General features: G+C 36.1%; 2 protein-coding genes across 2 annotated transcripts; both read left to right on the top strand.

The window, feature by feature from the left end:
• Positions 1–1367: 1367 nt before the first annotated feature.
• Positions 1368–3656, top strand: LOC133829715 (phenylacetaldehyde reductase-like). The gene is made up of 6 exons (XM_062259488.1): positions 1368–1485; positions 1622–1794; positions 1878–2069; positions 2876–3038; positions 3207–3393; positions 3512–3656. The coding sequence occupies exons 1-6, from the start codon at positions 1368–1370 to the stop codon at positions 3654–3656; spliced, it is 978 nt and encodes a 325-aa protein (XP_062115472.1).
• A 2466-nt stretch (positions 3657–6122) lies between these two features.
• On the top strand, positions 6123–9907 carry LOC133830829 (cinnamoyl-CoA reductase CAD2-like). The gene is made up of 4 exons (XM_062260907.1): positions 6123–6263; positions 8659–8826; positions 9579–9619; positions 9763–9907. The coding sequence occupies exons 1-4, from the start codon at positions 6123–6125 to the stop codon at positions 9905–9907; spliced, it is 495 nt and encodes a 164-aa protein (XP_062116891.1).
• Positions 9908–15282: the final 5375 nt, after the last annotated feature.

Below are 15282 nucleotides of genomic sequence, written 5' to 3'. Positions count from 1 at the left end.
ATGCAATGTGAGTTATTGACTTGTCTGTTAAATGTTCATGCTCTGTTGTTGTTGTGTTTTCTTGCTGGGCCTTGGCTCACAAGGGCAAGCTGGACCAAGCCTGAGGTGGAGAGCTCCGAGGTGGAATGTACATAGCCAGCGGTTCGACCGCCACGGTCGAGGAGTGGACCAGGACAGGGATCACCTAACAGCTTGTTTTGCCTTAGTATGGCCAGTTGTTGTAAATAAACCTTGAGTCTTTTGTAAACGGTCTATAAACTTGATATTTTTGGGATCCCATGTAACGGTTGATACTTTTTAATGAAATTGTGGCTTTTGAGACCAAAATGCTTTTAATCCTAGTTCCTTTATAGTTTTATCAACACGATTTTATTTAAATGACTTGATTAGCAAGTCTGGCACTTTATAAACACACAGTGTAACGGTCTTGGCTATCCAGGGCGTTACATACATACCCGACCACCTGAGTTATTATCTATTGGAGAATGGTGTTCCGCATAGAATAAGAGTAAGAATATTGAGTCATTAATAAGAATATGAGTAACTCCACTAATCACCAATTGGTTTTTAGATGGAGTTATATGATTCTTGTCATGGTATCATGCAATCAAGACACTTTAACTAACTAGAAAACATATTAATAAATCTAACTAAATGTTTCTTAAAATTAAGACCCCATATAATTTTAATCAAAAGGAAAAAAAAAAGTGTTGCTATTTGGCACCGTGCCCAACACCACATGAGGTGGCACCTTATGGTTGGTTAGCGATACCCCATAATATTTATTAAATTTAAATATGTAAGACCTAATATTGAATTGCACCAATAGCGGTATGCCAGCGTCTTGTGATGTTCTGCAATAGTGACTCTTAGCAATTCTCTACTTTAAAACACAAAAGTAACTTGGCTTGTCTTGACACATGTCAAGAGATCTTATCAAGCATAGGGGGGGCTTAGGATGATTTCATTAAAAACTTCAAAAAAGTGAACAATGCAACATAACTTAGCAATAAAAACCAGAAAATGAACATGCCAGAATTGTCCAAAAACAACCACATAAGGGAAACAAAAGAAAATAGTACTTGAGAAAACCATGCAGCACCTGAGAGAGACACCTGATCAGGTCCCTAGCTACCTGTTTTCAGCCCAGACCGCCACATTATGAGCTGCAAAAAAACTTCAGCTCTTGGGATGTGACTGAGGTTCCATAAAGAAAAATTGTCTTCTTCCTCAAGGTGGTGTAGAGTCTGGTTTCTTGCTTTTCTTTTTCAATAAAACCTCTCCTTTTGATATCACATCATTTTTTTCCTCAAGTTCATAATGTATTATTTTCTTTATCTCTATCTATATATTTAGAGAGAGAGAAGATGAGCAGAGAAGGAAAGGTGGTGTGTGTGAGTGGAGCGTCAGGTTACATAGCTTCATGGCTAGTGAAGCTCTTATTACAATATGGTTACAATGTCAAAGGATCTGTTCGTGACCTAAGTTAGTTCTTATTATCTATTTCTTTTTAACTAACATGCATCTACACAAATATCATCATGTACTTTCAAATTCTGGTTTTTCAACTTAATTTTATCCCTTAAATCTCATTTTGCATGCATGCAATTCTGTCATGTAGATTATTCAAATAAAATAGAACACTTGGTTGCACTGGATGGAGCCAAAGAGAGACTTCATTTGTTCAAAGAAAATTTAATGGAAAAAGGCTCTTTTGATTCTGCTATCAATGGATGTGATGGCGTCTTTCACACAGCATTTCCTGTACTTCTTCATTCTGTTATTGACCCTCAGGTAAACATAAAATTATAAAATTTTACACACAAAATTGATGGTTCATTAAGTGAAATCATATGGAATGCTGCACTATATTTTAGGCAGAATTGATTGAGCCAGCAGTGAAGGGAACACTGAATGTTCTGAGATCATGTGCAAAAGCTCAATCTGTAAAGAGAGTGGTTGTAACATCTTCCTTGGCTTCAGTATTATACAATGGAAAAGAGCTTACCTCTGATGTGGTTGTTGATGAGACATGGTTTTCTGATCCTATTGTTTGTGAGAATATGAAGGTAAAAACTTGTTCTTGAATGGTGCTACTGCTGGTCCAATTCTGATGCTCTATTTAATAAATTTCCCCTTAAAAAAAGCTTAAACTTGTTTTTTATTGGAGTATAATGTTCCACATAGAACAAGTTGAACTATTAATAATTAAGTACATGGGTAACTCTATTAATCACTAATCACTAATTGAGTCACTAATCACTAATTGAATTTTAGATGTAATCCCATGATTCTTGTCATGATATCATGAGCCATATATGTGTGGATCCTGAGCTGCATGAGATCCGCATAGTCCACAAAATACTTGCGATCCAAATAGCAAATGAGCTGAGAAAGACTACTTGTGATGATCTGGTGATTCAAGATTGGTGAGCAAAAATTAGCTACCATCTTAAGGGATATTGGAGTATAATGTCCCACATATAACAATTATAAAAGTACTGAACCATTAATAAGTACATGGGTAACTCCAAAAATCACCAATTGTTTTTTATATTGAACCCCATGATTCTTGTCATTCTTGAATCTTTTGTAATTATCTAGCTTCCAGTTAAAGATGTCCTGTTGTGTTTCCAGGCCTTTTCAGTAACAGTGGTCATTTTCAACCTTTATGGAACTCTTTCTTTTATTTTCTTATGTATATGCATGTTTGAGACTTCATAACAATACAGTCTAAATAATTTTGATGAATCAATATTGAAAAATAAATATTTGTGGCTTTCTTACTCTTGGTGTTGGTACATGCAAATGTTGAATACCACAGAAGAGTAGTTTTCCTGTGATTTCTGCGATTACATTTTCTTCTTTCTTTCAGAATTTCTATGCAGTTTCGAAAATTCTAGCTAAGGAAGCTGGTTGGAAATTTGCAAACGAAAATGGGATTTATTTGGTCACCATTCATCCAGGACTTGTGCTTGGTCCTCTATTACAGCAAACTATCAATTCGAGTGTGAAAAGAATTACGAAACTAGTGAATGGTATAGTTAGTTTCTAATATCCTTCTAACTCCATTAGCTAATTAATCTCACACACAATGAAGCCACATTATGATTCATTTCTCATAAATTGACTATATCAATTATAAATTGACTAATAAAATAGCTGGTGAAAACTAAATTTTTTGCATTTTTTTTTTTGGAATGCAGGACCTCAAATGTTTCCCAATTTAGTTTATGCATGTGTTGATGTGAGAGATGTTGCTAAGGCACATATTCAAGCATTTGAAACTGCTTCAGCTAGTGGAAGATATTGTCTAGCTGCATGTGTTGCCCACATTTATGAGTTTTTGAAGATATTAAAACAGCTCTACCCTGCTCTAACCATTCCTGAAAAGTAAGTAGTGATCATTTTCACAGTGTATTTGGTCCAAATTACTAAGCCATAAATGCATGATCAGTTTTCTCTTCTCATCTATCTAAATTAAGTGTGTGTTTTTCCACTTGTTTTGCAGATGTGAAGATGACTTGCCTCTGAAGCCAAATAGCCAAGTTTCAAATGTGAAGGCAAAAAGTTTGGGAATTGATTTCATTCCCTTGGAAGTGAGTCTGAGAGACATTGTAGAGAGCTTGAAGGAGAAAGGTCTTTTTAACATCTAATATGACACCATTAACATCTTCACTCTCTACCCCTCTCTTGAAACAACAAAACTTTCATTATGAGCAACGTGGAGATTAAGATTCAAAAGATTGGGAGTTCTTGATGATCAAAAATTAGTTTCCTTGTATATAACTATGTGACAATTCTCATATAGGGGCTTTACTTTAAGCCCTACCGGTGGGGCTCTATGTTCTCTATCCGTGAATAGTTTTCGGCAAGATTTTTTTTTTTATGATCGTGTATAGTGTAGTTGTTTAGAGCATCCTGCAAATTTTCAGAAAATATGTTTGAACTTAGTTTTTTCGGTACTGTAAACTATTCGGAATTTTTTGAAAATTAGCAGGATGCTCTAAATAGCTACAATATACACGGTCATAAAAAAAAATCGCGTCGAAAATTGTTCACGAGTCGAGAACACTGAGAGCCCCACTAGTAGGGCTTAAAGTGAGGCCTATATGAGAATTGTCCTATAACTATGTACCATTTTGTTTTGAGAGGATTTTATAGTTTGTAAAAACTCAAAGCGGGTTGTGTAATTTAACCAAATAGAATGTAAGCCTTCAAGATCATCCTATGTATTTTGTGATTGCAATTTGGATCTTTTCATGCACTCTTTTTCATTCTATGTAGATTTCAACAATGATAGTGAAGTTGAAGGAGAATAATGCACTAATTGTAACAGAGTAAACCATGTCGTTTGCAACCTCATTCCTACCTATATGACTTGTCATATTATAAAGATACAACAGTCTACTAAGTGACAACGACTTAGGACATGTGACAATTTGTCTAATTAGATAAGGGAAATTTCACAAATAATACTTAATAATGCCTAATATTACTAAAAAATTCTAGTACTATTAATCTTTTCAATTTGATGCTAAACATTCATCTCATACCCAAAATACCCCTCCCATTATATCAAGAATCCTAAAATATTCTCTTCATCTTTCTTCCCTCTCTCTCTCTCTTTCATTCTCACGAAATCATCCCTAAAACCTACAGATTTGTATGATTTTCTTGTCAAAATTGTTGTTAGCCATCTCCATTGTCTATGTGAAGTCGTCAATATCAAAGGCTACATCTATTTTCAGGGTTTTGGAGGAGAAAAACCATGGGTAATAAGATTTTACATTTTATGTGTTGGGTATTATTTGTTTACATTATTTTGGCTATTTTTAACAGATCTGAGCCTATATTGGTGTGTTTTTTGGGGTTTTTAGAGAGATTTCGCGATCTGCGTTTTTTAGGGTTTTCTGCAACTTTTTTGCTCGATAGGAGCTCGATAACAGTTCGATATGAGCTCAATGGTATGTAGAAGAAGGTCTTTTATGAGCTCGATGTAGCTTGATGTGAGCTCGATTATAGCTCAATAGGTTTAGGTTTTGTTGCTCGATGGCAACTCGATAAGGGTTCGATTGGACCCTAGAATATTTAGTGTAGTTGTTTTCTCGATATGTGCTTGATAGGGTTTGATGAAGGTTTTGGTTAGATTTTATGGTCGGTTTATGAAATGGTAGCTCGATACTAACTCGATAAAAGCTCGATTATGGGCTCGATGCTAACTCGATAAAGTTCGATGATATCTCGATAAAGCTCGACAATGTTCTTTTTCATGAGTTTCTGAAAAAATGACGGTTTTCTTGACAATTTCAATGTTTTTTTTCCAACACAGGTTCTATTGTCTACATTTTTGTATCCTACAATGGTGTTTGGGATTTACAAGGGAATAAGTAGATTTTCAAGGACCCTCAATGCATAGCGATATCGATGGAGGATATTGTAACATACTTGCGACTTCTTGACACATTGCACAAGGAACTGAAAGTTGATAAACATATGTATGGGTTGAAATTGGAGTTTCCTTACACATGCAGCGACCAACCGTTTACACCCGTTCATGTTGAAAGTGATCTTGGTGTCTGTGCAATCTTAGGAGTAACATCTAAAGAAAGGTTGGCCTTATGTGTCACTCCTGTTAAAAAGATTGTCATTGCAAACCCATATTCCACTCCCGGAGCTGAGGGAGCAGCCAGTACTTTAGGATGTCCTATTGGTGACCTGAGGGACAACCAGTATGAGTACAACCCCTATGTGAATGACGATCCAGTAGCTGAACATAATGAGGACTTAGGATACAATTCAGTGAATGATGATCCAGTAGCTGAACATTTGCAAGTAGAATAAGCACAAGAACAACCAATACGTCATATTGCACAGGCGAACCCACCAAGTCAAGGACGTCGAACACCTGGCACCAGTTTAGTCGTCCTGGTGGAATAGAATATAACTATACAGGGAACATTCCAATATGTTCATCAGAAAATCACAGAAAATGGAGTGCTCCCATGTTTACAAAAGAAGATATCATGGCTTCTAGTCGTTCTGAATCACCCTCATCTGGTGTAGCGTTGGGTAATAATTAAGTACATGGGTAACTCTACTAATCACTAATTGAATTTTAGATGGAATCCCATGATTCTTTTCATGATATCATGAGCCATATACATGTGGATCCAAATAGTGAGCTGCATGAGATCCGCATAGTGCACAAGATACTTGAGATCCAAATAGCAAGTGAGCTAAGAAAGACTACTTGTAATCCAGTGATTCAAGATTGGTGAGCAAAAATTAGCTACCATCTTAAGGGATATTGGAGTATAATGTCCCACATAGAACAATTCTAAAAATACTAAACCATTAATAAGTACATGGGTAACTCCACTAATCACCAATTGGTTTTTATATTGAACTCCATGATTCTTGTCATTCTTGAATCTTTTGTAATTATCTAGCTTCCAGTTAAATATGTCCTGTTGTGTTTCCAGGCCTTTTCAGTAACAGTGTGTAATGACCCAACTACTCTAGACTTTTGGACCATTAACGAAACTATACATACAAATACTTAATAAAACTTACATTGCGAAAATACCATAATTTTATTAGGAAACTTGTAAAAATAAGAGTTACTTACATAAAGTATTAAGTAGGATATGGGATCCCATTGTCTTAAAAACAAAACATAATTTAAAATAAAAGGAGTTACATAGCAAATGCGGAAAAATACATGTAAAACCATAAAACAAGACTACATCCTCGAAAATCGAACTCTCGACTCCTTGAATCCATTCACCACCGATACACATTCCCCAAGCATCCACGAACCTTACCGCCACTACAGCTATTTTCCTGCACATATAAACAAAAAGGAATGAGCCTAATGCCCAGCAAGGAAAATCTACCACATAGTTCATATACATAAATTTCATAAGAAACATAAAAACATAACATAACATAACATTACACTTATATCATACACATACTATAATGGCCATTATTACTTGGGGTCCCATAGACTAAACAAGTCATATGCCCATTAGATTAGTGGGGTCCTACTAGCTAAGCAGGTCATATGCCCATAATCTATTTGGGGCTTGTTAGTCAAATGGGTCATATGCCCAAGCCTACAAACATACATATTTCATAACATATTTTATAACATATTTCATAGCATAGAACATAAGATAACATAAGCATATAACATATAGATTCTATCCTATTTTCCTTACCAAAGTTACCGGGATAAGAGGACAGCGTTGGGACTTTGGAACACTCCTAATAACCAATATGAAAGGGTGAGTCTATAGAAGAAAAGAGAAATGAAAGGAATGGAAGGACTAAACCTTTGAGAAACATACTTACCAAAACCTTTTTGCTCAAGAACTTAGGTTTCCTAACCAAAATAAAGATTAAGGTTAGAGGCTGAGTAGAAGACTATGAGAACTTACAAGAACAAGTACAGAAATGAACTAGAGTTTTGGGTTACCTTGAAGACTTGTAAGACCAATCTAAACCTTGAACTGAAATACTATGAAACCTTACTTCCCCAAGTGTTTGATAAGCTTATGATGATGAAGCTTATGATTTCCCCACCCAAGTGTTTAACTCTCACACTCACCTAGCAACTTGCAGCCTCTGAACTTAGAGTAAAAGGTGAATAATGGCTGGGTACTAGGTCCTATTTATAGAGTTTAGGAATGAAAGGATCTTAATTTTAATTGAATAAAAATAATAGCTTTTTAGGTGAAAATAATTTGAATTATCGTTCAGCAAAGGCTGAAGACTCGTTCAAAAAGGTGCTGGACTTATCAAGAGGTTGAATGGCTGAAAGGAAAATGATTTCAAAACTTTTCAAAATAAGCTGAAGGATGCGATATATCGCCCCCTGTAGGCGATATATCGCCTGGGCCAGTATGCCCGAGGCAGTCGTGCATCGTCTCGTGTTTTCCGTATCTACGTGCTGCGATATATCGCCCATATAGCTGCGATATATCGGCACACGCTGATTATTTAAACACGAAATTACACATTTTTAGCTAAATTTGAATGGAGTAAACAGCCTTGACTAAGCCCTTAAACGTATTCAAAGCTGCTGACTGACCTTAGAGCATTCAAACTTTACCCTTATTTAATTTAATCCTCAAAATACTTAATCTTTAATCACCCATACATAACATGTGCTTAAAATCCTATTGGTTCTTATCTAAACCTTATAGTATAATAAATATTATCCTTAATATCAGTCATATTAATCAAACCTTAGGTTATAATTAATATTCTTAAACTATAGGTTAAACTTAGAAAATCTACAAGTACTACTATGAGTGTCCAAATAATTCCCGGTCTGAACCAAAAATCCACAGTTAAAAATATAATGCTATAAATACTATAATACTACTATCTATCTTAGCTTAAGTAAAGTTCTTGGACTCTACACAGTGGTCATTTTCAACCTTTATGTAACTCTTTCTTTTATTTTCTTATGTATAATCATGTTTGAGACTTCATAATAATACAGTCTAAATTATTTTGATGAAGCAATATTGAAAATGAAATATTTGTGGCTTTCTTACTCTTGTTGTTGGTACATGCAAATGTTGAATACCATAGAAGAGTTATTTTCCTGTGATTTTTGCGATTACATTTTCTTCTTTCTTTCAGAATTTCTATCCAGTTTTGAAAATTCTAGCTGAGGAAGCTGGTTGGAAATTTGCAAAAGAAAATGGGATTGATTTGGTCACCATTCATCCAGGACTTGTACTTGGTCCTCTTTTACAACCAACTATCAATTCGAGTGTGAAAAGAATTACGAAACTAGTGAATGGTATAGTTAGTTTCTAATCCTTCTAACTCCATTAGCTAATTAATCTCACAAGCAATGAAGCCTCATTATGATTCATTTCTCATAAAATAGTTTAATAACCTATTCTTCCTCCCTATTAATATTGTAAATTGAATTGATGAATTCTCAATTACTAAAGACATAGTAGTGAATCTATAATATTTGGTGATTCTAATAGCAAATATGAACATGGGTCTTCAAGAAATGATGTTTTGAGTGTGAATGAAAGGAGACTATCAATTATTGTTAGAGAATAGAATCCCACATGGAAAATATGTAGGATCATCATACCATTTATAAGATCATGAGCTACTCCACTCACCACCAATTAATTTTGAGATAGAACCTCATGCTTCTTATCAAGTATGTATCCGATCCAAATCCAAAACTGGTCCAAAAAGACAAGATTGGTGAGCAAAAATAGCCACTATCTTGAGAGGATGTTAGAGAATAGAATCCCACATGGAAAATATGTGGGATCATCATACCATTTATAAGAGCATGAGTTACTCCACTCACCACCTTTTAGATGGAACCTCATGCTTCTTACCATGCACAATATAGCTGGTGAAAACTAAATTTTCTGCATTTTTTTTAATGCAGGACCTCAAATGTTTCCCATTCAGTTTATGCATGAGAGATGTTGCTAAGGCACATATTCAAGCATTTGAAACTGCATGTGTTTCATTTTATACATTGTCTAACTGCATGTGTTGCCCACATTTATGAGTTTTTGAAGATATTAAAAGAGCTCTACCCTGCTTTAACCATTCCTGAAAAGTAAGTTTTGATCATTTTCACAATGTATTTGGTCCAAATTGCTAAGCCATAAATGCATGATGATCAGTTTTCTCTTGCTCTAGGGAGATATGTTTCTCATTTATATATCTAAATTAAGTGTTTTTTTTTCTCTTGTTCTACAGATGTGAAGACGACTTGCCACTAAAGCTAAATTGCCAAGTTTCAGATTTGAAGGCAAAAAGTTTGGGAATAAATTTCATTCCCTTGGAAGTGAATCTGAGAGACACTGTAGAAAGCTTGAAGGAGAAGGGTCTTTTTAACATCTAATATGACACCATTAACATCTTCACTCTCTACCCCTCTCTTGAAACAACAAAACTTTTGTTATGAGCAACATGGAGATTGAGATTCAAAAGATTGAGAGTTTTTGATGATCAAAAATTAGTTTCCTTGTATATAACTATGGGACAATTCTCCGATTTTTTTTTATGATTGTGCATATTGTAGTTCTTTAAAGCATCCTGCAAATTTTCAAAAAATTCCGAATAGTTTACAGTACCGAAAACTAGGTTCAAACATGTTGTTTTTCACACGCATAAAAAAAATTAGTCATGAGTGAAACAACATGTTGGAATTTAGTTTTCGATGCTGTAAACTATTCGGAATTTTCGGAAAATTTGCAGGATGCTCTAAATAGCTACAATATAAGTCATAAAAAAAATCGCACCGAAAACTATTCACGGGTCGAGAATACTGAGAGCCCCACCGGTAGGGCTTAAAGTGAATCCCTTATATGAGAATTGTAACTATGTACCATTTTGTTTTGAGAGATTTTTATAATTTGTAAAAACTCAAAGCGGGTTGTGTAATTTAACCAAATAGAATGTAAGCTTTCTAGATCATCCTATTAATTTTGTGATTGCAATTTGGAACTTTTCATGCACTCTTTTTCATTCTATGTAGATTTCAACAATGATCGCGAAGCTGAAGGAGAATAATGCACTAATTGTTGTAGAGTAAACCATGTCGTTTGCAACATCATTCCTACCTATACGACTTGTCGTGTTATAAAGATACAACAGTCTACTAAGTGCCAACGACTTAGGACATGTGACAAGTTGTCTAATTAGATAACATGTAGTTGGTAATCTACCATATATATGCTCATTTGTGAAAGTGTAGCACTTGAAAAAAAAATACAAAATTGCAAACATATCTCATGTTGAAGACATGTTTTGGTATGTTTTCAAGTTTTAAACTTCACAAATGTGCATATGAGCATGTTAAACATATAGATCTTAAAAAAATACAAAAAAATCACTACAAACGGATATCCGAGTGCAAAATTATATCTCTTGTAAGAATTTTATTGAGCACCATCGAGCAACGTCATTTTTTTTCATGAAAATCTTGATATTGAAGGCCTTATTGAGTTGGCATCGAGCATCATCGAACAAAGTCATTTTTTTTCTTCATGAAAATCTTGATTTTGAAGGCCCCATCGAGCAAGTATCGAATCACCATCGAGCAAAGTCATTATTCACTTCTTAAGTGAAACATGTATTTGGACCGAGTTACTTGATAAGATGGTATTGTCCTTTTTGTAAATCTAATTTTTTTTTATATTATATTGTTATCAAGGTACCATAATTTTTTCTATTAAAATATAATACAAATAAATATTTTTTTTAAAAAATAACTATAACAAAAAGTTATCATTAATATAATATAACTTATGCACAAAATGTTATAAAAGACTCTACAATAATATTTTTATAGCACTTAAATAATATCATAAAATAAACATTGACAACATATTTATAAGCTTCATAAATAGATTTTTCTCTTCGATCATGAAATATGTGTTTTGTGTATTATGTAATTATTTTAAAAGGGAAATTTGATTTTTAATGCAATAAGTGACACTCCGTTTGAAAAATACCCTATCCCTATAAGTCTCTCGTTTTGGTCCTACTAATGCCGTTACTACCCAAAATACCCCTGGCATAATTTTCTCAAACTCTCCGTATTCTCTCCCAAAATACCCGAACCAAGCAAACTTTGAAATCGATAGGCCTCGATTGAATTCGTAGAACCCAACCTTCATTGTCTTCCACGAACACGAACAAGGGCTCCCAAAGGTTGAACTTGACGATCGGAGAAGGGGAAGGAGAAAACGTCGAGCAAGGCAACCAAATTTTTAGGAAACAACCTCAAAGAAAGCGAAGGTGAGGGTTTTCTTTTTTAATCTGCAATATGTGTATGTGCCTAGTTTTTTTGTTGATTTTTGTTCATAGGATAGATCGAGGCTGGCAATGAAGAAATCTGGGTTTTTTTTCGATATTTTCATGAAACTCGATAGGAATCGATAGTATAGGATGAGGAATGGATTAGACTGTGCCTCGATAGGAATCGACAGGAAATCGATAGGACTCGATGATACACGACTTTGGGAATTTTTAGAACCTACCTCGATAGGGACTCGATGATACACAACTTTGGGAATTTTTAGAACCTACCTCGATAGGAATCGATAGGACTCGATGATACACGGCTTTGGGAATTTTAGAACCTACCTCGATAGGACTCGATAAGACTCGATGATACATGGCTTTGGGATTTTTAGGACCCTTCTCGATAGGAATCGATAGGCCTCGATAGGACTCGATATGACTAGACTTTGGTTTTTTTTCCTTACCTCGATAGGCCTCGATAGTAACTCGATTATATTATTCTTTGTGATTATGGAATCCACCTCGATAGGCATCGATAAGACTCGATAGAACTCGATTGTTATTGCCTCGATAGTAACTGCCTTACCAGATTGTTTTACATTTTTAACATTTTTTTTGTTTTTTTTTCCAGATGCCTGAACTTATTGTGCCGTTGGAGAAACACTTTCCTGGCTATGTCACTTATAGGGGTAGTGCCTACTTGGATACCCTTATAGATCAGTTTAAGAGGCATGGTCTTATTGAAAGGGCACAGGCATGCCAATTGGGACAGTTCTTTAAGGCAAAACTGTTTAGTTTTTCTGGGGTTCTGTTGCATCAGCTAATGTTGCGTAAGGTAGAAAGTAAGAAGCCTGAAGAGGGTCAGTTCTACCTGGGCAACACTCTGTGTAGATTTGGTATTGCAGAGTTTGCCCTAGTTACCGGGCTAAATTTTGGGAAATCACCGTCCCCAGGTGAATTGAAAGAGCATCTTTCAAGTGATTGGATCATCCGGGAATATTTTAATGGTGATTCGAAGGTTAGTTTTGGACAGTTGGAAGATGCATTGAAGGCCTCCACAAACCCAGAAGATGCATTTAAGCTGGGTTTGTGCTATTTGATAGAGGGGGTACTGAATGCCCCAGAGAAGACAACAACGATATGGGGAGATTCCCTGAGGATGGTTGAGGATATTGATTACTTTTTCAAGTATCCTTGGGGGAAGTTGTCATTTAAGAAGGTTAGCAAAGGCATTCAAAAGGGCATGAAGAAGCAATTGAAACACTATGAGGAGAAGAAGAAAGAGGGGTCAAGCAAAAAACAAAAGGAGGCGAAGTATAGTTTCACTTGTTATGCACCCGCGCTTCTTTACTGGGCTTTTGAGGCCATGCCTTCTCTCGGGAGTAAGTTCGGTGAGAACAGTGGGAATCAGATTCCCAGGATGCTCAGCTGGGCTACGAAGACTGATATCACTATTTCGACAGCTCTGTTGGCTCCTATATTCGCCAATCATCGAGTAAGTTCCATTTTATCTTGTTAAATGTCACAAATTAATGCTTTAACGATTTATTTTATTAAAGTTTTTCTGACACATGTTATTCAAATATGTAGTTAGTGGTATTTTCCATGCTGAAGCCACATCCTGGTGAGGTAGTCTACTACAATAGCCTCCCAGAAGTTGATTCCAGGTTATTCCCTTAGTTGGAGGCTGGGACTGCAGTGGATGAAGTAGTGGTACCTGAGAAAGAGGCAGAGAAGCTAGCAGAAGTTGCAAAGGAAGCCTCCATTTTTTATGAGGATGTCCCGAGGGTTGATGAGGGCACTTCACATGCCTGTGCAGCTTCATCTAGTCAGGTTGCCCAGCCTGATTATGAGTAACTTCTGCAGAGGCTCAAGAGGGTTGAGGAGGGCCAGGCAACCTTACTACAGAATCAGACCACGATCATGGCTCAGTTGGCGCAGCTGCTTTCACTGGTCTCAGGTCGATCCGCCGACGTAAAATCAGATACAAAGTCTGATATCTTGCCTGCAGACTACGAGCGCGGTGATCAACCCTCCACTCCACAGGCCCAGACATTTGTAGCTCCCAGTGATGCTGACAATCCCAGTGTACGAGTACTGCAGCTCGAGGAGGCAGCTGGCCTTGAAGTTGTCAGGAAGAAACGCAGGTCCAAGTATTTTGATGACTTCACCGACCCAACAAAGAAGATCAGACTAGATAAACAGGGGCTAGTTGCTGAACCACTGAGGAAGTGTGACCCACAGCAAGAGAAGAGCTTCCATAGGTGGATCGTCGGGAAGATCGACAATAAGAGAGACCGCAACGTGTATACTGGGACGCACGGTGTGGCATGATTCTTACAGTTTCACACAGTCCAGACTTGGCTTTGGGATTCGGTATGTAAATTACATTCATGTTTTCAATTCAATCTTAAAATATATTGATGGTAACAACGAATTTTTATGTTTTTTTAGCATATTGATGCCGCTTTGCACATGCTACGCCGCCAACGCCATGAACACCACCTTCCCCCAGGTGTGCCTAGGTCGTTGGAATCATTTCAGAGAGACCGACACTAAGTATACATGGGACGACGATGTGCTGAGAATGTTGAAGGGAGATGATAATCAATTCCTTGTATCATGGCAAAATGTGAGTGAAGTATATTTTTCCTTGCACGTCGAGAAAGTCGCACATTGGATCGCCATTGAAGTCTCCATTCCAATGTGGTGCATCAACGTTTATGATTCCAACCATAGCGTGCTCAGTCCCGCTCTGATGGAGGAAGCGATCAAGCCTTGGTGCTTATTGTTGCCTTCGTTGTTATGGTGTTCTGGCATGTTTGACGACCACGAGGACCTCCAGGTATATCCTGAGCAGAATGCAAAGCCTTTCTCATATTGTCGTATTCCTCCAGAGGAGTGTCCTCAGACTAAGACAAGGTATTCCCCTATTTAATTAGTGGATTTTGAAATTTGAAAATTAAAGTTATTTTTATCTTCTATTGACACAAAATCGATTATATGCAGTGGGGATTGTGGTATGTTTTCCATCAAACATATCGAGCATCTGGTTGCCAGGCTACCACTCGATACTGTTATCGATGAGAACATCCAGCATTTTAGGACCAAGTGGTGTGTGGACCTGTTCTATCAGAATTTGGCCCCGTGATGCTCTTTACATTTTTGTCTTACACATCTTGTATAGTATAGCATATAGTTAGTTTTGTATATTATTTTTTATCAAACAATATTTTTTGAAAAAGTTATTAAATAAAAAAATATTTTCATGCTTACTTTTTATTTTATTTTTTTGTGGGCGTGCATACTTTTTATCTACATACAAGTTGAATCTACGATATGATTGAATTGAACAACCAAATATGAAACAACAAAGTGAATTGAGTAAACAGAGAGGTTGAGTTTATAAACAAATTCTAATTCTGCTAGTTTTGTTTATCCTATTTTATCATACTTCATATTCACCAA

This window comes from Humulus lupulus, chromosome 4 (assembly GCF_963169125.1).
Source record: "Humulus lupulus chromosome 4, drHumLupu1.1, whole genome shotgun sequence".
Classification (NCBI taxonomy): domain Eukaryota; kingdom Viridiplantae; phylum Streptophyta; class Magnoliopsida; order Rosales; family Cannabaceae; genus Humulus; species Humulus lupulus.
The sequence above is the reverse complement of the archived record's forward strand: the minus strand, read 5'-3'. Positions and strand labels throughout refer to the sequence as shown.

Bases quoted from the DNA above. Each gene is read 5' to 3' on its own strand.
- LOC133829715 (XM_062259488.1), top strand. From the start codon at position 1,368: ATGAGCAGAGAAGGAAAGGTGGTGTGTGTGAGTGGAGCGTCAGGTTAC. The intron at 3,039-3,206 runs GTATAGTTAGTT...TTTGGAATGCAG, and splicing joins AATTACGAAACTAGTGAATG to GACCTCAAATGTTTCCCAAT. The intron at 3,394-3,511 runs GTAAGTAGTGAT...CTTGTTTTGCAG, and splicing joins GCTCTAACCATTCCTGAAAA to ATGTGAAGATGACTTGCCTC.
- LOC133830829 (XM_062260907.1), top strand. From the start codon at position 6,123: ATGGAATCCCATGATTCTTTTCATGATATCATGAGCCATATACATGTG. The intron at 8,827-9,578 runs GTTAGTTTCTAA...GAGTTTTTGAAG, and splicing joins CGAAACTAGTGAATGGTATA to ATATTAAAAGAGCTCTACCC. The intron at 9,620-9,762 runs GTAAGTTTTGAT...CTTGTTCTACAG, and splicing joins GCTTTAACCATTCCTGAAAA to ATGTGAAGACGACTTGCCAC.